Source organism: Neofelis nebulosa, chromosome 13 (assembly GCF_028018385.1).
Source record: "Neofelis nebulosa isolate mNeoNeb1 chromosome 13, mNeoNeb1.pri, whole genome shotgun sequence".
Taxonomy (NCBI): Eukaryota; Metazoa; Chordata; class Mammalia; order Carnivora; family Felidae; genus Neofelis; species Neofelis nebulosa.
In genome coordinates, this window is record NC_080794.1 from 2025105 (window position 1) to 2046119 (window position 21015).

The window sequence follows — 21015 nt, forward strand, 5'->3', positions numbered from 1 at the left end:
CTTTGCAGATACAAAAGATGGGCCTGGCGACAAAGGACATAAAGAGCTTCCCGGCCCTCGCCGAGCTGGTTGCCGCCACCAAGGACCAGGCAACGGCAGAGCAGCCGTGAGCATCTTGGAAGAGCCCGCGGGGAGGGGAAAGCTGGACGTGGAGCCCGAGGGGAAGAAAGTGGCTCTGTCCTCGGGCCCAGTCTCCGCGGCCAAGAAGTGCTTCCACGGCGCCCGGCGTCTCGAGCAACACGCCAGGGCAGCTTCTCTCCGCACACTGGGGTCTCCTTTCGCCCAGGACAGAACACAGAAGCCTTTTTCCGTTGTATGGAAGATAGTTTTTAAGACACTTGAAACTTTCTACTCTAGTTTACAGAGCAAATTATTTTATTTTTATTGTAAATCTTAGCGCGGAAGAGCTGATTTCTAAAATACGACTAAAGTGAATATATACACAGGACTCTGGAAAGCTGGGCCCGGGCCCGGGCCCCGACCCCGCTGTCGGAAGTGCCCACCCGCCAGGGGTGGGGGGCGGGGGGCGACCGCGTCGGATGGCTCCCCCTCCTCCGCCGGGAAAGCCGGTGCACGCGGTGACGCCTCGTGACGCCCTGAGAGAGGCGGCAAGGGGCGCCCCCTCCGTTCTCCCCCTGGGTGCTCAGCGAGAGTGCTCCTGGTCACGCTGTCCCGGCAGGAGCTGGAACCTGTAGGAAGATGCATTTCCTGAATAAAAGAAGTGTCTGCCAGAAGCACGTGGGCTCGTGTTTGTGAATCCGGTGTGGGTTGAGTGCTCTGGCCGGGAGGTGGCGTGTCGGGCACGTTTCCTCGAGGGCACCTGCCTCTCGCTCTCCTCAGCGGGTCCTCCTACTGCAGGTGTGGGAGGCGACAAGGCCGCGGCCCTCGTCTCGGGAGGGAGAGGCCGCGGGGATGTTGGGAAGAGGTAGGCGCCCGAGACGGGCCGCCGAGGCAGGGGCGCTTCTCCCTCTAGCCTGCGTTTCATTGCATCTCTGTCTCCTGGCCCGGAGGTCAGCTCCAGGGAGAGCAAGGAAAAGTAAGCGATCGGCAATCAAGAAAGCAGATCCGGGCGCTAGCAGAGACTTTGTCTGTAAGTGTGTGAGCGCAGTGATGAGGCAGCGCGGGGAAATAGGGAGCGTGAGAGGAACCCCCGTAAAAGTGGTGAGAGCAGGGGCTTTGGGTGCATGTCCTCCCCGCCTCTGCGGCCGTGCGGCCCCGCGAGTGTTCAGGGCTTGCACGCTGGGCCTGCCTGTGCTCCCCTGGAGAGCCGGTGCCCCAGCCTCAGCACTGAGCCCTGCCCCGGCTGGAGCGGGACTGACGGGTCGGTACTGGGAGTCCAGTCAGACCCCGGCCCGTGGGTGTGAGAGCAGAAGGGATTTGGCATCAGGCTTGGACCTCGCGGTGCTGGGCTCGTAGGCAGCAAGGGGCAGGGGGCAGCTGGGAAGGAAGCTGGACGTGAAGTGAGAGAGGGCAAGGCCGACCTGGAGCCAGTGGGGATAGATTGGCACCCACGTTTGTCTCTTGCCGCCTCCACCCGCGTCCCCCAAGTTCAGCGATGGGCCTGCAGAAGTTGAGCTCGTGCGCCCAGCCCAGGATTTGAGGGAGGTCCAGCAGGGCCCGCGCGTCGTGCCGGGAGCCGTGTGAGCCACCCGGTGGCTGGGCCTGTGGGAGCTTCTGAGTGCAGACATGCCCTTGTGGGCAAGGCAGACCTCCCACCTTGCCCAGTGGGGAGCTCTGGGAGCTCTGGGAGTGGAGACCCAGCCCTGCCAGGGTGACGAGACCTGTCTACCTGCCGGTGGTCCCCCGGGTTAGCCACATGGCTGAGCGCCTCCCTCCAGCCCGACGCTGGTCAACAGTAGCCCCAGTGTTTCCTTTCTCCTTGACTGCTCTTTCTCGTTTGTTTCAAAACGTGGTTGACAAGGATACAGTGTATTAACCCCTCCAACTCCAGCAGGCTTATCCCCATTATGGAGACAAGGAAACGGAAATTAAGGAGTTAAAATAGTTAAATGGAATTTAAGGGGCGCCTGGGTGGCGCAGTCGGTTAAGCGTCCGACTTCAGCCAGGTCACGATCTCGCGGTCCGTGAGTTCGAGCCCCGCATCAGGCTCTGGGCCGATGGCTCGGAGCCTGGAGCCTGTTTCCGATTCTGTGTCTCCCTCTCTCTCTGCCCCTCCCCCGTTCATGCTCTGTCTCTCTCTGTCCCAAAAATAAATAAATAAATAAAAACAAAAAAAAAGTTGGAATTTAAATCCAGGGAAGATGGTTCCAGAGTCCAGGTTGCTCAGCAGCAGGTAATTCTCCCCCCTTGATATGAGCATCGGAACAGAGGGGCTGATCGGGCAGGGTTGGGGCCCAAGGCGTCCATTTCCCGGACACCTGTCAAGCCCCAGGCTCGGCCTGGGTTCAGTAGTAACCACATTTCTGGGCTCGTTCTGGGCGACGCCCGTGTTGTCCCACTCCTGTGTCTAGGCTGGAGAAACAAGAACCTTTAGTAAAAAGCAGAACGTTCCAGAACACTTATCCCTGGCTCCCCAGAACGTCTCCTTCATTTAACGTGTGTTTTCTGAGCTTTGGCTTGAAGAGTCATAATGGAACAAAGTTTATAAAGATGAATGATACATTTTTACAGTAAAACTATAATAGTGTTTTACTTTATATCCTACAGAATCTAAAAGGCTCAGGCAGAGGAGTCTTTCTGGCCAACTGGTCATGTGGTACCAGGGAGGCAGGGGATGAGTGGGTGGGGGTGCTCCACACAGTTCTCAGGGACCCAGGCTGCCTGCAAGGCACCACCTCCGTCCTGTGGCTTCCGTGTCCCACCCCCCCACCCCGGGGGTCACTTCCTGTTAGTTCCCTGTGGCTGTTGTAACAAATTACCGCAAACGGGATGGCTGAAAACAACAGAATTCTCTTCCCTCCTGGTTCTGGAGGTAGAGTCCAAATCAGGTGTCGGCTGGGCCACACTTCCTCTCCCCCTTGCCCGTCCCACTTATCGTGGCTCGAGGTGTTCCTTGGCTCATGATGGCACAACTCGGCCTCGGCCTTCACGCAGCCTCCTGCTCTTCTCTGTGTCTCCTCCTCTGTCTCCTACAGGAGCACTGCTGTTGGATTTAGGACCCACCTGCGTAATCCGGGAGGCTCTCGTCGTGAGATCCCCAACTTAATCGCGTTTGCAAAAGTCCTTTTGCCCACTAAGGTCACATGCACAGATTCCAGGGGCCAGCATGTGTGCGGACCTTTTTGGGGGCCCACCATTTTGGCCTCTGCTGCAGCCAACCAGGAAAGGAAAAGCACATGAGGGCCACCCGGGGGCGGGGCCGCGGCCCTGGCGGGGAGAGCTCCGCACGCTCCAGGGGCTGGAGATGGGTCTAGCTGTGTGTCCAGGAAGAAGAGAAAAAAAGCAGATTTTAGAGCTTCTTCAGTTACACACCCGTGTCCTGTTGGGGGTCTTTGCCAGTATTTCTTTGCAGCTCCCTGGAACTACTCTGTGGAGTTGTCCTGTGAGAGCCACTCAGCCGTGAACATGCCTGTGGAAAAGGGGGCCCCTGGGTCTGCATGCCTCGCGGGCTAAAGCAGGGCAGCCCCGGACCTCCGGCATGGAGGAGGCCAGCGTCGAGCTTTAAGGACAGCAGCCGCCCTGGCGGTGCGATAATGGGCGTCCACGTGACCCTCCCGTTGACCTTCCCGCTCAAGTTCATGTTTCAGAACCGGAGAATAGTGCCGAACTTCAGATGTCGAGCTAACGGTAGAGTTTGTTTTTTTGTTTGTTTTTTGTTTTTTTTAATGTTTTTATTTATTTTGAGAGAGCAGGAACAGGGGAGGCACAGAGAGGGAGACACAGGATCCAAAGCGGGCCCTGGGCTCCGAGCTGTCAGCACAGAGCCCGACGCGAGGCTCGAGCCCGCAAACCGTGAGATCGTGACCTGAGCGGAAGTCGGACGCTCAACCGACGGAGCCAACCAGGCGCCCCGAGCTAACGGTGGATTCTGAAGCAAGGCCTGTTGGGGGTTCTTACCTGAAGGCACCGTTCACGTTGTCAGCGCGTGGCATCCTCAGCCGTGAGAGAGACCTCTCCTCGCCAGCCACCAGACATCCCAGATGGAGCCTCCACCATCTGAGAGGACGCCGGCCTCCCCTGGTCCTCCTCCCACCACCTCAGGTTAGGCAGCTGTGAAGGAGACGCTGTCTTTGGCCCAGGCGAGCCTTCCCCGGCACTGCCCACCCCTCTTGAAGAGCCGCCGGGCGTCCTGTCGGATGGCGGCAAAGGCCGGTCTGGACCAAGGGAAGTCACACCTTCCCGTGACTTTGAGAAATGCCTCCACGCGCCACTCGCCCCGTCGCCCCTGTCACACGGAGTCCCAGAACAATCCAGATTCTCCTCTCCTCTTTCCCTCGCTCTCGTCAATGTTGGACTGACATGTGTTCTTGATCTTTGGGGTGGCGTCTTGATTGTGAAGTAACCCAGTAACGAGGACCTGAATCTCTGTCCCACCTTAAACAACTGAACACCAAGGCAAGCGTCTGAAACGGCACCGTGCGGACGCTGGACAAGAGCAGTGTCGGATCCCAGAGAGAAGGGAAACAAGGTGGGCTGTGTGTGGACAGCCCAGGGTCCAGGCCCAGGCACAGGGGGACCCGGAGCCGGTGACTCTGATGTGAGAGAGTCTGGAGTGGGGAGGCGGCGGTGGGGGGGGTGGGGGGGGGGAGGCAAGGAGTCTAGACCTTGGGGGGCAGAGTATGGAGAGGAAGGTGGCTCACTTTGTATAGCCGGGTGCTGGTTAGCCGCTGGTGGGGCAGGAGGCTATCAAGGCAAGGAAAGCAGTCCTAGAAAGGAGCAGCTAGAATCATCCTCCAGGCTCAGGGGACCCCGGCATGTTCCCACTGGCAGGATGGAAAGACTCTGATAGTGGCCACAAGTGGCGCCCTCAGAAGGATCGGCCTCAGGAGCGGCACCAGATTGGCCTAAACCAAAGGCTGGTCTGGACCCGCTTAACAAAGCTTCACAGCGAGCCTCAGAGGGTAACTTTGCAGGTAACTCCACGGAAGCGTAGAGTAACATGGAATGTAGGGAGGTGGGCTGTGGGACCCGCCCCCCCACCGAAGTGTTGTGAGTCACTGACGTTCACCACCCGCGGTGTTTGTGAGAGCCTCTCAGAGGCACCCAGAACGTCTGCTCGTCCTGCAGCTTTAAAAACCACATGGCGAGCCTGTGTCCACACAAAAACCTGCACACGGATCACTGCCCACCCCCCCCCCCCGCCCCAAACTGGAAACAACCAAGTTGTCTTTCATGGACGGATAAATAAACAGTCCATCTGGACAATGGGATGTCGTTCCGTCCTGAAAAGAAATGAAAACATCTGGGGGAATCTTAAACGCATATTGCTAAGCAAGAGAGGCCAATCCAAAAAGGCTGCGTGTAGATCCTAGCTCTACGGCCTTCTGGAAGAGGCAAAATTACGGAGACCGAGAAAGACGAGTGGTGGTAGGAGTTGTGGGGGATGAACAGGTGGGGCACACAGGATTTTTAGGACACCGGATGTCTAACCTATCAGCATATGGGAACTACCGTGTGCTCGGTTTTGCCGGGAGCCTAAAACTGCGCTAAAATGAATTCTATCAGGAACCAAACAGACAAACCAACCCACACAGGATGATCCTCAAGTCCAAAACCTGTCCCAGACCTTCAGTACGTGTTTCGGTGCCTAGAATTTTTCAGATTTTAGAAAGGCAAAGTGGTTTGCATCCTGCGTGCCATGTGGTGTCCCAGCGGGCTCCGGAACAGCACCTGGGGGTCACCCACATCGGTGTCTCTGCAGCAAGGAGAGGACGCTTCACACTCGAAGCTTCTGAAGCGGGATTGTCTTCGGCAGCCTCGTGTCTGTTCGGGTTGGGGGTCGCCGCACGGATCAGGCAAAAGTCGTGTTCAGGTCCTGAACTCAGTACAGGCTCGGGATCTGGTGAGCGTCCTGGGTGGGTGGGCCGTGGGAAGCTCTAGGTCCTGAGCAGAAACCTGAGGCCGGAGGGGACGGGAGCTGCCGAATCATTCCCCGGCCTTCTGGGGAAGCGCTTTGCAAGCCCAGGACGACTTGGAACTTAGTGACGAAAGATTTCGGAGAAACAGACACCCCCCCCCCCCGCCCCCCATAATTAACATATTGGCGTCAATTAATCTGCCAAACGGTGGTGTTTTGTATCCTGGTAACATCCTGACCCACTTCCCAGTTTATAAAAGAGCCAAGGACAAAGAACAGCAGGGGGTCGTTGGCAACCGGGTACTGGGTACTCCTAGCAGCTGCTCCAGCCCCAGCAGCCTGCTCTGTGGGAGAAATGGGAGAAATGTGCTCGCCCCGGCCAGTCGCTTTCTAAAACGAAGTTAGGATCGCACCGTGTTCTGTTCCCCCAGCCGCAGCGGGACGGTGCTGTCTCAGGTCACTGGGGACGACTTCAAAACCACGGTGCACGAATCAGGAGGACGTCGGTGGTGGAGCCTGGGGCTCCGTGCTGGCCCTGGGCACCTCACAAGTGTGTGTCCGCACGGAGAGGGAGGTGCTGGGACGGGGTCGGAGGAACAGCTCTGAACCCATGGCGCGCACACAGATGGACCGTTTCTCGTTTGCGGTTGTGTTAGGACTCACGGGGCGAACCGCCACGGCTCCGGTTCAGATCGAAGACGTGGCATCCCCCCTGAGAGCGGGAATCCAAGAGGGGGCGCTGCCGGTTGTGGCCCCGGCTCTTCTCGAAGCCTGTGGCTGGGAGCGCAGATTCCGGGCCGGCCTCAACCCTGACCCGAAAGTCTAGTGTGCGTTCCTGGGCTCCCGGTGACGGTGCAGATGCTGAGGACGGGGTCTGGGTGGGGCTGTAGATTCTGCACCAAGGGCCACACGGAGTCATGAGACTCTGATTGTGCTTATTACTTCTTGAGAGAGAGAGAGAGAGAGAGAGCGAGCGTGTGGGCAAGAGGAGCAGAGGGAGAGAATCCCAAGCAGGCTCCATGCTCAATGTGGAGCTCGATCCCACGACCCTGGGATCATGGCCCAAGTCAAAATCAAGAGTGGGACGCTCAACCCACTGAGCCATCCCGGCGCCCTGGGTCGTGACTCTCTAATGCGCTCCTGCTTCCTCAACTTCCAGTTCCCCCCCCAGAGACCTGGCATCCAGTGGCCGTTTCCAAAAGCCCAAACCAGCAAGGAATTGGATGCCAGCTGCTGCCCCCCCGCTGGACCTCTGAGAAGAGAGACCCAGGGAGGGCAGAGCGTGATGGGAGGTAAACCCAGGTGAAAGCGGGGCTGGGCCGGGGGGCTGGGGGACAGAGTCCCTGCCAGCAGTGAACAGGGGGACCCCCAGCGATACCCACAGTTCAACAGGGCTCCTGGACTGCTGCCTATTCAAAGCGACCAAACAAAGCACGGGTGCTGTTGCTGTGTCTGTCCCGCCGGGGCCCTTGTCGCTCGGCCTGACACCGGGTGAGGTACTGATATTTGCGGGGAGACTCTTACCCGGGCTCGTTTGCTGCGCATTAGAGCCTCAAAGCAGCCGTCCATAGCTGTGTGCCATGCGGCGGGGGCCCCTGTGTGGTCAGGGAGCAGAGGCTGATCTGGGGAAGGGGAGGCAGGTCTCCAGGCACTGAGATCTTCACCCACAGCTTCAAAGGCAGGGAGGGGTTTGCGAACTCAAGGCCCCTCCCAGAAGCTTCCCCTGGGACATTTCACCTCCTCCGCCCCCCAGGTGCCAGCTGGTCCCTGTATGGCCAGTGATCCTCTTTAATGGATGGGGGGACCATCAGCTCTTGAAGGGGTTGGAATGTGGGGGGAGAGCCTTGAGGGTCCCCCAGCAGTGCCGGATAGGAGACATGCCTGAGTGTTTCCTTTCGCCGCCATAGCACATTGCCACCAGTTTATTCCCTGACCGCTCTAAGGCCAGAAGTCAACGATGGTTGTCACTGGCCGAAATCAAGGTATTGGCCAGGCAGTGCTCCCTCCGGAGGCTCTAGGGGAGGACGCTTTGCCTGCTGTACGTTTATGGAACAGGACTTCAGACAGGGTAGAGGTCCTGACTTCACTGTGGACTGACTGCCGTTGACATGATTGCTGTTATTCTTTTATTCGTTCGGGTATTTCCCACTTTACACAGAAGGGCAGGGCGGCCCAGAGGGGTGATGTCCCCTGCTCCGGGTCCCAGCACGTGTTGGATCTGGGCTTCCTGCTCAGCCCGCCCATCTCTGGCACCCACGTTCCCGAGCACCCACCAATGCTGCCTCTCATGTGCCTGCCACTGCCACAGAAGGGCGGGGGGGGGGGGTTGGGGGGGGACCAGCTGTCCCCTTGACCTTGACATCAGAGCAGGGAGCTGCGTTCCAGTCTGGCAGGGCGCTTGGGAACATGAGGGGGACACTGGGGCATGGAGGGCGTTGTTCCTGTTCTGTGTTCCTGTTCGGTCCGAGCCTCAATCAGAGGAGCAGGCCTGCCTCTCATAGCACATGCTCAGTTGGCCCCAGCGCCCTGGACTGTGGCTACGAAGCCCAGGAAGGGGGGTGGGTGAGGCCTGGGCACCAGTGGGCAGCTCAGTCACCGCTCAAGCAGAACACGGGATGCTTCTGCTTACGCCTCTGAACGCGCATACCGGCAAGAACTGGGTCGCCTTTGAAATCGTCATCCCCACTCTTACCCCCCGGTGACTGTCCAGCAGCCGTCGTCAGTGGTTACCGTATTACGGAGCCTGCCTGGTTACTTCAGCAGCTGTGGGAGGGAGGAGGAGACGGGGCTTTGTGCACATCAGGAAGCATCTTCACTGTTACCAGCAACAGCGTGGGCCTCCGGGTGCCCACCTCCTCCCCAGTCCCTGCCCGAGCTTAGGAACGCGGGCGTCTAACCCGCTCAGAGACACTCAGCAGATGGAAGGATTCGTTTCTCTGTCTTCCAGTCCCTGGGCGATGGGAGCAGCGATCCGACCCTGTGTCCCCAGAAAGGAAGAGGTGCCCACCTGCCCCGTTCCTTCACAGCTGCATGTCGCGGCATGGGGCCTCCCTCCCCTCCACCCCCATGCCCATCTGCCATTTAGGGATGGAAGCGTCCAGAATAAAGCATCATCTAAAACCTCTCCAAATGACAGCCAAGTACCGGCCCGCACCTTCCAGGGAAGTTCCATCCAAAATATGGCTCAAAGCCCTTGAATGCACTTAGCATTTGTACGGTCTGTTAAGCTAAATGGCATGTATTTGTTTTGCTGCAGAGTGAAAAGAATTTTCCTCTTTTGCGTATTGTTGCAAGACGTTTATTAAGAACACAAGGGATGACCAGCCGTGGTATTAACATTCTAACACAAATTCAGACGCTTGTGTTTTTCCAAGATCACAGCATCCTGGGGAAGACAACCAAGAAACCAACAAAAAACTAAGGCATCGTGGAGACCGTATGCAGGTCGTGCGTTCGTATTCCATAACCGAGGATAAACCCAGGGCTGTGAAAACTGTATAATTTTAAAGCCCGATTTCTGTTCTCTGATAAAAAGGAAAGCAGTTTTTGGTTTCACGAACCGGTTTTAAGTCTGTTCACACTTTGTTCTGAACAGTCGTCCTGTGCTAATAAACTCTGGTTCTTGGCACCGCCCCCCCCTTCACGTGGCCCAAGATAAACCTAAGAACCCGGGAGGCCTTCTTCCCAAAGGTTCCGCTGCTCGTGATACACAGTGCCACGTTTACCAGGGAGAAACAGCTTCCTTCCCGTTCCGCACTGACTCACTGGAAGGAAAAGTGGAAGACGGGTGACAAATCGGCGTTACTGTGTGCCTGTCGCTCACGGTGACAGCCGCGGCTCGGTGGCGGCCCAGGCCTCACGCCGCGCTCAGCGGGTTGGCCACACGGCCCAGGAAGTGGAGGGCGGTGGAGTCTTGCTCATAAATGGCGAACAGGAACGGGCTGTTGAGGGTCACCTCTAAGGCCTCGGGCCCGTCAGGCTGCTGGGCGGACTCTGTGGGCTCTTCTCCCTCGTCTGCTTTTAGTTCGAAAAGAACGCTGTTCAGCACCTGCAAGGCAGCAGGTGTTGGGACGGCTCCCGAAGGCCCTCAGGGCCCAGCTATGTAGTGCTGTCGCCGGAGAGCGTTTCTCCAGACCGTACATGCCCCGCCCCTCCGTGTAGACGACCCCCACTCTGCCCAACCCACCTGACAGCTCCTCCCCAGAGTCCCTCCACTCCCCACCTTGCTGTTGCCATCCACGGCAAAACCCCGGGCCCTCGGCTGCGGGCCCCTGTGCTCGGTTCATCCCACTCACGTAGCACAGGGGTTCATGCCCCCCAAACAGTGGTCTCCAAGGCCAGAACCGCAGCCCTTCTTCTCCCCAGCAGAGCGTCCAGGCGGCCCCGCTGCAGAGGTGCATCATTCCAGGCAGCAGAGCCACAGTCTGCCTACCACCAAGCGTTTCCCTGAAGCAGGTGGCCCTCTGACAGGGCTGGCACTGGGCCTAGGGGCACTCACTGTCATGGCCCAAGTCCTGGCCCTGCTGTAGGATCTGGGAGGGACCCTGAGGCTAGGCCAGGCTGGGCAGAGCCATAGAACACATGGTGGGGAAGGGTTCGCTGCTCTCCACCTGTCCCCAGAAAGCCCTAGAAGGCTCTGGTCACTTCTCTCCTACCCTGCGTGCACACTTACCTGGCCATGCTCTCATCTCCTACCCCGCCCGCCTCCCGGGAGCTCCCCCTGTGTCCCTCCTGTCCACGCCTCCCACTCTGCGAACCCACGGAATCCGCTCCGACACAGACAGACACCTCCCGCATGGTACCTTTCCGACTCTGAGCTGGTCGTCGCTGATTTTGCCCAGGTTCGCCTCTGCACCCAGCAGGGTGGGCAGCCTGGCCTGGGCCAGCAGGTCCTGAAGGTCATAGGAGCCTTGTAGTGTCAGCTGGGGCATGGTCAGGCGGATGGTCCTGGGAGGGTGACACACACTTAGGGAGGTCCCGGTGGCCCCCACCGTGAGGCCCTGGGCCCCCCTCACCCGGCTAGGCCATCTTGGGAAAAGTTTGTCAGCAGCAAACATAACAAAAAACTTCCATGTCCTTGGGAATACGGTGAGAAGGGCATACATTTAACAGCGGCGCTCTCTGGGTGTTTGTGGACAGTCTATGCTTCCATTCTGGGTTTAGGTTGGCTGCACTGAAGGTGTATCACCTGGAGAACTTTAAAATGCTATTCTCTGAAATAATGCATCCTGTCTTACTAGCTACCTTTCAGTGGTGTCCTTGACATAGAAACCCCCCACCGTGGGGGGGTGGCGGGAGAGAGAGAGAGATAGGAGGGATGTCCTGTCACTCTCAGTGGTGGGCACGTTCCTTACATCAGCTCAGTTGACCTTCCTTTGGCATCCCTGAGAGCCCATGGATGTTTCCAGTGACGTACCAAACCCTCACAAGAGGTGACGGTGGACCCATGTCCCTAGTAGCATTATTCACGATAGCCAAAAGGTGGAAGCGGCCCAAGTGTCCGCTGATGGATGAAAAGATACACAAAGCACGGTCCATCCATATAATGGAATGTTAGCCTCAAGGAGGAAGGAAATTCTGACGCAGGCTGCAACGTGGGTGAACCCTGGGGACAAGATGCTAAGGGAAATAAGCCAGTCACAAAAGGACAAATACCCTATGCCTTCACTCCTCTGAGGTCCTAGAATAGACACATTCAGAGACCGGAAGTAGAAAGGTGGCGGCCAGGGGCGGGGGGAGGGGGAATGGAGAGTTAGTGTTTAATAGGGTCAGAGTTCCAGTCTGGGAAGAGGGAAAGATCCTGGGGATGGGTGGCGGTAAGGGCCACGCAACAGTGTGGATGTGCTCCGTGCCCCTGAGCCGTGTACCTAAAAGATGGGTCACGTGGTAAGTGTTAGGTGTTTACCACCCACCACAACCAAAAATCATCTAGAAAGGAGACCTCAGGAGGCCACTAGGCCCCCCCCCCCAAGTGCCTGTCTCGGGGCAGATTTCCGGACCCCACTGCCCTGCGCCTGGGTGGTAGGTCAAGTGTAGCGCCCCCAGCAGAGAATTGCTTTCTTCCCCACCGCAGGAGTGGAGCAAACCAAGGGGCCTGTGGGGTCAAGGTCATCTTCGAGAAAAAGCCCCTCCCCCGGGTCTCTCAGGAGGGTATGAACCCTTCTGGGAAGTCGGCCCCCCACAAGCTCTTGGATTGCAGCAGATTGTGTGTATTGGGGGGGGGGGGAGACGGGGATGGGGGGCTGGCGTCAAAAGGGGCAGATTGAAATGCGGGCATCCAAAACCAGCGGGTGAGCACAAGCCCGAGGAAGGCGTGCTCCCCGCTCCATTACCTCTCGTGCTCCCGGAAGAAGCTGGTAAACCGAGAGCCACGTCAGTGGATGGCTGGAGGGGTGATGGGGGGATGCCCAGGCCCTCCAGCCCTGAACAGCAGGGGCCGCCCGGCCTGCCCCTGCTCACCCCCACTCCCGCCTCACACCTCCTCCCCCCACCCCCCCCCACCCCCGGCTTCCAGGGGGAGGAGCCCCAGAGGTGCCAGCGGTTTCCCGGGAGCCGTACCGGGGAGAGAGATTCTTCAGCCACGTCAAGAAGTTGTGCTGGAAGCTGAGGGTTTCCACCTGCTGCAGGCCCGACATGCATTGCGGCTGCACCAACAGCAGGCAGGCGCTCTTGCCCAGGGGCACGCGGGTCATGGAGAGGTTGTTCTGGGCGTCGCTCCAGTGCTCGAAGGTGCCCGTGCCCGAAAGCATGGGGACGGGCACTGCCGTGGTGTTGTCCACCCAGAACTCCTGGAGCCCCTCCAGCAGGGAGAACCCCTTCAGCTTTCCTGCGGACCCGGACGGGAGACAAGAGGGGAAGGGTCAGCTGGGGCAGGGGCAGGCGGGTGGGCTCGGGCCGAGGGCGCCACTGAGCAGGGGTGGGGCGGGGCGAGGCCTGGAGGGCAGATCCCGGAAGCGCGGGCAGGGGGGCATTCTCCCCGCCCAGCACATCACCAGCCCCACGGCCCCAGGGGCCCGTTCAAGTCCTCCTCCTGCAAGATCACCGCGGTGACGCCAGCCGCCAGCGGTGAAGACATTGCACCCGCCAGGTGCCACCCTGGGACTTCACACCTCTCGCCTTAAGGCCCACAAAGGAAGGCGGAGAATTTAGGCACCTTCCACCACGACTGAGTGACTAACTCACCCCAGACCTGCCCTGGCCCAAAGCCTGTGGGCTGCCGTGCTCACTTTCTTTTTCTTTTTCTTTTGTTTTTTTGACAAATTCAATTGTTGGGTTCACAGCAGAAGGTAGAGGAAGGTATAGAGATTTCCTGTGTGTCCCCCCCCCCCCACTCCCCCGACACGCACAGCCTCCCGCCCCACGGACACCCCCACCAGGGCGGGACGTCCGTTGACGCCGATGAAGCGACACGGACACATCGTCATGACCCAGAACCCGTGGTTGACATCAGGGCCGTACATTCTCCAGGTCTGGACAGACGTGCAGTGACCTGTATCCACCATCACCGCGTCATCCAGAATAGGGTCACGGCCCGACACGCCCCCAGTGCACGCTCGCTCTCCAGCCCGCGAGCAGGGCCGGCGGTGACAGAGACTCCCTTTCTCAAGTCCTAGGACGCGGAGCTGAGCACACACCTCCTGTCACTAAGGCTCCACGTCTCGGGCCCCTGTGCTGCCAGGGACACCCCTACGACCCGGCGCGACCAGTGGCTCTGAGCAGAGGCGTTCCGTGCAAGCTGGCACCGGGCCTTGCCGGCGGGCGGTGAACCCTCTCTGGTGCCCTCGTTCCCGCAGGGCTGTGCACGTGGTGGCGGAACCGAGCTGCCACCCGGCTCAGCTGTCCTCGGAGACAGGACAGACGCCTGCCGAAGGCCCTGTCCCTGGGGGCCTCCCTGTGACCGGAGCCCCTGGCACAGCCCCTCCCCCCTGCAGTCTCCTCGGTCACTGTGAGTGGCCCACGTCGGGGTTTTTTCTGGGGGAATGAGGGGAGGGTAAGGGTGAGTCTGTCACAGAGCAGCTGGGGGTCTGAGGAAAGGCAGCTTCAAAAGCCACGGCTCCCTTTTCTGGAAACAGAGGTCTCCGAAGTGGAGGGGCGGGGGCTGGAAGGACAAGGGTGCCTTCCCAGGGCCTGGGTCTGGCAAGAAGGGACCGCCAGACCCAGCCTCTCCCTCCCGCTTTGTAGTCGGGCCTTGGGGAGACAGGAGCGACAAGCCGTGGTGTCCTTCCTCCCAGGCTCCCCCAGGCCTGGCAGGGGACTCGTTAGTTCAGGGGAAGAAAGCACTGACTCTTTTCCCACCAAGACAGAAAGACGTGAGACTCTGCACCGGAGGCGGCTGCCCGGTCCCGTCTGCTCATCTGAAAAGCACAGCACACCGTCCTCGTCCAGAGGTTAAGTAAATCCCTCAAGGTTAAGTCAGCTGGCGTCGTGGAACCTGTCAGGGCCAGCACCCAGCTTGGGATGACAGCAGGGCCTGGGCAAATGGCGCCCTGGAGCTCGCGGGCTCCCAGCCCCCAAGTGCTCGCCAGTTGGGAACGTGCACCTGACCTCCGCTCAGGTCACGGTAACAGAACGTCATTGCCAAAGGGGAACACAGAGCTCCCAAGACGTAAGTGGACGTGCCGCGGCGGACAGGTGCGTCTCTGTTGGATGCAAACTGAGGCACAGAAAGGTCAGGGAGGGAGATCAGAAGCAGGGATGTGGTGGGGCTGGGTGACCATCCAGGGCATCAGAGTCCTGAGCACGGTTCTGCTTTTCTCTTCGTGGCTTTCCTCGCTCCCCTCTTGTCCAGCCCCATCATGTGAACGCGTGCACGGGGGCTTTTCCAGAATGAGTCCCCGTTTCTGGCACCTGTGGCTCCCTAGCTTCGCCTTTTGGGGGCACGACTTCCTCCGTGAGCTCTCCTCCTGGGGCTCCTCTTAGGAATGGCGAGCTGAGCCCACGAGTCCCCTCTGTCCTCCGTGGGGTGTGGCGCCCCCCCCCCCCCCCCCCCCGCTCAGCTGGATGGCCCCAGTGCTGGACTCTGTTCCCACGACCTGTGAGCACTGGGACCTGAGCATTCCCGGGTCTGCCAGCTTCCTCCTGCACCCAGAACAGGCTGGAGGTCCTTCCCCCTTGCGGTTTACAGGCTTCCAGAGTGTTTTCAGAGTAAGAAAGCAGCCATGCTCTGTTAAACGTCTCTCTCTCTCTCTCTCTCTCTCTCTCTCTCTCTCTCTCTCTCTCTGGCTCCGGTTTGGCTGCTTGCTTGCTTGGCTCGCAAACGCACCCTCCCCGGCCCCTCAGTTTGCAGAGCCACTACCTTAGCATATGCTCCCGGGAGGCTTTGCCTGCCCCGTTGAGCAGCCTTCCCGGGAGTCCCCCTCCCCCCCCACCCTGCCTTCAGTACACATGGCACAGGCCGCCTGGGCGACCTCCGAACAGAACCCTTTGCCCGCTCCAACACCCGCCAGCCTTCCCAACGTCAGATTCCAAGTCGGACCCCAGCCCGTCTTTCCGGCCCCGCCTTGCACCAGCCACACTCGCTCACTCCCAGCTCCGGCCAAACAGAGCCGCCCTTGCCCTGGTTCCTGGCCCCGAACTCGCTAGCCTTTGCTCACATGTTTGCTCTTCTCCACTGCAGCCCCGCTCCCCGAGCCGCCCCCAGGCCTCTGTCCTCTTCCCCAGTGACCCTCCCTCCTCTGGGTGCTCAGCCCCCCAGATCCCTTCCTCGGGGACTTTTACCTGCAGCTCTGTACCCTGGGCATTCGCCTGTGGGACCTAGCTGCCCTGCTGAGGCTCGAATAGGCAAGCTGGGGTCGGGACCTGTGCGTTCTTCCTGCCTGGCCCCTCGGAGACGCCCAACTCGGGGAGCTCGCATGCGAACCTCTTCCGTGATTATATATTGAATGAGCGAACTGTCTTCGTAGGGATTTTTTTGCGGCGGGAGGAGGGAGTAATGGCCCCTCCCAACATGAAAGGGATTTAAGCAAACAAACGGGCTATGTTTGCATGGACATTGACCTTCTCAAGAGACAGGAACCCCTCCCTCCTGAGCGTAGAGCTGGGCCCCAGGGCCAGGAGGTGGGGGCTTGGGTCCTGGGACACCCGCTCGTGCCTGTGCTCTCTTGAGGAGGCCACTGCGTTGTTGTTTTTTCCTCTAGGGGCAGCAACACCTCTCCACCACACCGCCAGGGGATTGAATGAGAAAAGTAGAAGGATGTACTTTAGTAGCTGCACAGAGTAGGACAGCAGGTAGGTGGCCGATAGTTCCGCCTCCTCGAGAGTGACTCCTGGGTGCTCCCTCACATGCGCCACCCTGCCCTTCTCCAGGGCCTGGCCCTCGCTGAGCTGAAATGTTGGGCATTACAGCCACAGTCGCAGGGAACTGTCACCCTTTGGAACCGGCCCGGGGGTAGAGCCCACCCCACCTGCAGGGTCTGTCTTACCTTGGAAGTGGACATAGGTGTTGAAAAGTAGGGTGCTGTCTGGGCCGACTCCTGACAGGGGGCTGTTCATTTTCCACCCCGTCACTGCCTGCGTGAACGCGTTGATCTTCTCGGCAGCAAGATCTGGGTCCGTGGACAAGTCCAGAGAGCGCTCGAGGATGATGGGGGCAAAGGGAGCCAGGCCCCGCACAAATGGCTCCTTCAGGCGCAGGCCGGGGGCTGTGAACAGCCCCACCACCGTGGAGAGGAGCAGTCTGGGCTGGCCGCTGGCCCCACCCTGGGCGACCAGAAGGCCCTGGATGGTGTGCAGGGCAGAGAGGACCTTGTGGCCATCCAGCCGGGACGTGCAGCCCTGATCCTCCCCGGGGACGCCCAGGAACGCCTGTAGTCTGCTGGCCGTGGGGTCCAGGGCGCCCAAATAGAAAGAGGCCAGGGTGCCAAAGAGAGCCGTTGGGGACAGGATGGCCGCCCCGCTGGCCGTGCTCCACGACTCACTCAGCATCCTGTACATGTGGAAGCCCAAGAAGTTGAGCATCATCCCCACCTTCGCCGCCCTCAGCCTGTCTTCCTCCTCCAGCCCCTCGGTGACCAGCACGAGCTGCTCTCGGAGGGCCTCCTCGTCCACAGGGGTTGTCTTGGCCTGAATGGGGACCGGTGTGAAGGTCGGCTCTTTGGGCGCCTCCGCGTTGGACTTCTCCAGCTGCTCACAGCTGCTCTCGCTGTAGACGAGGAGGTGAAAGGGGTGTATGTACACCCGGTCAGCAGCGGCGAGGCCGGCCCAGGCCAGGAGGCAGAGGACGGCGGCCCTCAGGCTCGCACCACCAGGAGCCATCGCTGACGGGGGCGCTCACTTCCGCGGACCCTGCAAAAATGTCCTCTTGTCAAGGGTGACAGTTCTACTCGGTGTGGAGGGGCCCTCTAGCCAGACTTTTAGCCGTTCCAATATTCCCTGCGATCGTTCAGTCCAGGAGAAATCTATCGAAGTCTACACACGTCGAAGAGAAGTGGTAAATTTCAAAGCTCTGGGGAAGACACCGCGCAGGTGCAAAACGCCGCTGTGGGCTGGGCTGCGCTCTCACGGGGCTTATTTTGGGGTGGGCTTTGTGTTTTGTTGTGTCTAATGTTTAAATTTTTCTTTTAACGTCTATTTATTTTTGAGACAGAGAGAGACAGAGCATGAACGGGGGAGGGGCAGAGAGAGAGAGAGGGAGACACAGAATCCGAAGGAGGCTCCAGGCTCCGAGCTGTCAGCACAGAGCCCGACGCGGGGCTCGGACTCACGGACCGCGAGATCGTGACCCGAGCCAAAGTCGGACGCCCGACCGACTGAGCCACCCAGGCGCGCCCCGGTTGTTTTGTCTAATTTTTATAGCGGTGGGGATGTCTTGGGATTAAGACCTCTGGAGAGTTTAAACAGAAATAGGAAGTCGTCCGTGAAATCAAGTAAAAATGTTCACAAATGTTTTCACAAAATACTGGAAGCACTTCTCTCCAAGGATATATGAGTATATTACTTTTACGTTATGTTAATCAGTGATCTTCTGCTTCCATCAATAATTATATGTTTAATAGAGACTAATATGGAAACACTCAAGCTGATGTTTAAGGGACCACTTTCGGCAATAACGTATCATGATATTAAGGCAAAAAATGTTTTAAACTATTTGTTGAAATCCCAGTCCCTCAAAATGTACTATATCTGGAGACATAAAGAGGTAATTTAGGTGAAATGAGGTCATCGGGGTGGGGACCTACTCCAATCTGACTGGTGTCCTTCTAAGAAGGGGAGATTCAGGGGCACCTGGGTGGCTCAGTCGGTTAAGTCCGACTCTTGATCTCGTCTCAGGTTATGACCTCACGGTTCGTGAGTTTGAGCCCCACATTGGGCTCCATGGTGACAGTGTGGAGCCTGTTTGGGATTCTCACTCTCTCTGTCTCTCTGTCTCTGCCCCACCCTCTGCTTGTGCACTCTCCCCCCCGCCATCAAAAATAAATAAATAAACTTTAAAAAACAGAGAGAGGAGATTAAGACACAGACACATCCAGAGGGAAGACACTGTACAGACTGAGGATGGCCACCTATCTAGAAGCCAAGGAGAGAGGCTCCCAAGAAGCCAGCCCTGCTGACACCTTCATCCCAGGTGGGTAGCCGCCAGAATCGTGAGATAACATGTCTCTTAAGTGACCCAGTCTCTGGGGCTTTGATATGGCCCCTAAGCAAACTCATACATTCACGCGCCCCTGGCTGTAAGTTTTCCCCTCGAAAACCAAACGTGGACCAGACTGCCGGAATCTTGGAGGCCTCTTGGCCCCAAGGGAGGCGGTAAACCAGTTTGGAATACAACACTAGCACACACAGGGGCACCTGGGTGGCTCAGTTGGTTGAGCGTCCCACATCGGCTCAGGGCAGGATCTCGAGGTTCGTGAGTTCGAGCCCCGCGTCGGGCTCTCTGCTGTCGGCCTGCCAGCGGCTCCGTCAGTCAAGCGTCCGACTCTCGGTCTCGGCTCAGGTCACCATCTCACGGCTCGTAGGATCGAGCCCCGAGTCGGGCTCCACGCTGACAACATGGAATCTGCTTGGGATTCTCTCTCTCTGCCCCTCCCCACCCCTTCAAAAAAAATAAATTAAAAAAAAAAAAAGAAAAAAGAAAAGCTGGACCACACTGAGTTATCAGGAAAGCTTGTGGAAGCAGAGTGCCGGAGAAATCTTGCAGTAACAGGCACCCCGTCCAGGGTTGGGGCCAGGCAGGTAAGCACAGCCCCCTCCCTGCTCCACCCCTCCTGCACCGCCTCGTCTCGGCACCGTCTGGGGGGGTGGGAGGGAGCCATTTCATGGATCACTGTCGTTGCTCTCAGCTGGGATCAGTTGCTGCTGCCCCGGCTGGTCCTAAGTCAGCACGCAGCAGGAGCCTGTGATTCTCCCCTCCTCCACCACCCTCCCCCTCAGCCTCCCTCTCCCCTCCCCTCCTCCAGGCATCCCGACTCCTCGTGGTTCCGTGGCCTGATGAAATGGTGAGATCGGCAACCGACCCTAATACAATGCTTATCATTGCCGGGCGGTGTTCTAGGGCTTTCCATAGACTCGTCTCCTCCTGCTGGGGCTTCCTTGACCCCGCGTTTCACACCGCAACTGTCCCCCGCCACGCCTGACACCCTGGGCTCACCGATCCTGCTTTACTTCCTTTTCCCTTAGCGCCGATCACCCTGTAACCCTCTGCAGCATGTATCTGTTTATTTTTTCGTTTTCAGTTCTGTCCCTTTGCACATGAAAGCAAACCCCATGACAGCGGGGTCCTCGCTCGGTTTTGTTCGCTGATGCATGGACACCGCAGTCCCAGAAATGCGCCTGGGACCTCGTAGGTACTTGGTACATAATTGTCAAATGGAGCACTTACCGCGGGTTTGCAGAGGAGGTCCGGTGATTTGCTCTAGGCCACACAGGTCACGCAGTTCTGTCAGAGAGACAGAACTAGGATTCAAACCCAGGCCCTCCCCCCCTCCCCCCAGACGCCATAGTCCACACGCTTCAGCACCGATCTATAGTGCCTCTTGAACAAAATAATGAGACTTTGTCTTTCTAGTTTATCCTAAAGTTTAGAAAGCACTCTCACGTTAGATTAGCTCTTTTGATTTACATACACCCTGGTTCAGGAGCAAGGAAGGCCAGGCATTGCCATTTGTCCCATTTTATGGCTGAGCCACCCGAGGCTCGGGGGTACAGCGTGATGAGTGCACAGAACACAGCCTTGAACGCAGACAGCGCTGCCTCGAGGGAGGGGCGGGGAGTCAGACGCTGGCCACTCCTCATCCGAGCCCCGTGGGGACGCGGCCCCGGGGGCCAACTGAGTCACCTCCCCCAGCTCCGCCACCTGCACCGCAAGTTTGCTCTTCCTTCTGCTGGCAGGGGACCCAGGGGACTCTAGGCCACCATGACTCTGCTCCTGTGCCAGCCCCTGAGGCCCCAGCCCCGCTCATGGGCGGCAGGAGGACCCGGCCACTCTCTTCCCTTCTGCTGGGGAGGGACGGCTCCTCTGATGGGAGCTGGGTTGTGCTGTGGGAGAGGACAGCCCCCACGTCTGGATGTCTGCTGTGACAGGAGAGGAAAGGCAGCCTGTGAGTCTTCCATGGTGATGTCCCCGTGCTGCAGGGACCCCTGGCTTCTGGCCCTCAGCAGCTCTTTTCACCTCCCCACAGAGGCCCCCCACCGGCTTCTCCTCCCTGCATATGACTCAGCTGCCCTGAGAGAGACAGGGAGGGGTGTGTAAGGAGAGGGCCTCCCAGCTTACCTTCCGCCTTTAGTTCCCCCAAACAGAGGCAGCCTCTTCCCCTGGCAGGGCCGCGGAGGCCCTATTTATACGGGAGGGGTGGGGACGGCACCGTTCCCAGAGCGATCTGTGCCCAGGCTGGGGAGGAGGGGGGGTGACATCACTTGGCCCAGCGGTGGGGGTGGGGGGCCTCAGGCAGCCAGGCCGGGCTGGGGGACAGGCGCCAGAGCGACTCTCATGCAGGGACTCCTTCCAGGAAGTCAGGGTGATCGATAACACACTTTCACTGCTGAACAGGATGAGCTGGAATGCTGTCAAGTTACACATTTACTGAAGTTTTCCTGCACTGGGG

General features: G+C 58.8%; 2 protein-coding genes across 3 annotated transcripts in view; one reads left to right on the forward strand and one right to left on the reverse strand.

Annotated features, from left to right (window-relative positions):
• COG2 (component of oligomeric golgi complex 2) overlaps positions 1-734 on the forward strand; it is a 46660-nt gene extending 45926 nt beyond the window's left edge. For both annotated transcript variants that reach the window (XM_058696114.1, XM_058696113.1), the window contains exon 18: positions 9-734. In XM_058696114.1, the coding sequence (XP_058552097.1) occupies positions 9-110 (102 nt within the window). In that variant the 3' untranslated portion in view covers positions 111-734. The remainder of the gene's footprint in view (positions 1-8) is intronic.
• Positions 735-9259: 8525 nt separating this feature from the next.
• AGT (angiotensinogen) lies at positions 9260-20803 on the reverse strand. Its single transcript, XM_058696116.1, has 6 exons — positions 20685-20803; positions 19794-19850; positions 16399-17260; positions 12536-12803; positions 10780-10924; positions 9260-10025 (listed from the first exon to the last, which is right to left on the reverse strand). Exons 3-6 carry the CDS (start codon positions 17228-17230, stop codon positions 9834-9836), a joined length of 1437 nt encoding a protein of 478 aa, XP_058552099.1. The 5' UTR covers positions 17231-17260; positions 19794-19850; positions 20685-20803; the 3' UTR covers positions 9260-9833.
• Positions 20804-21015: the final 212 nt, after the last annotated feature.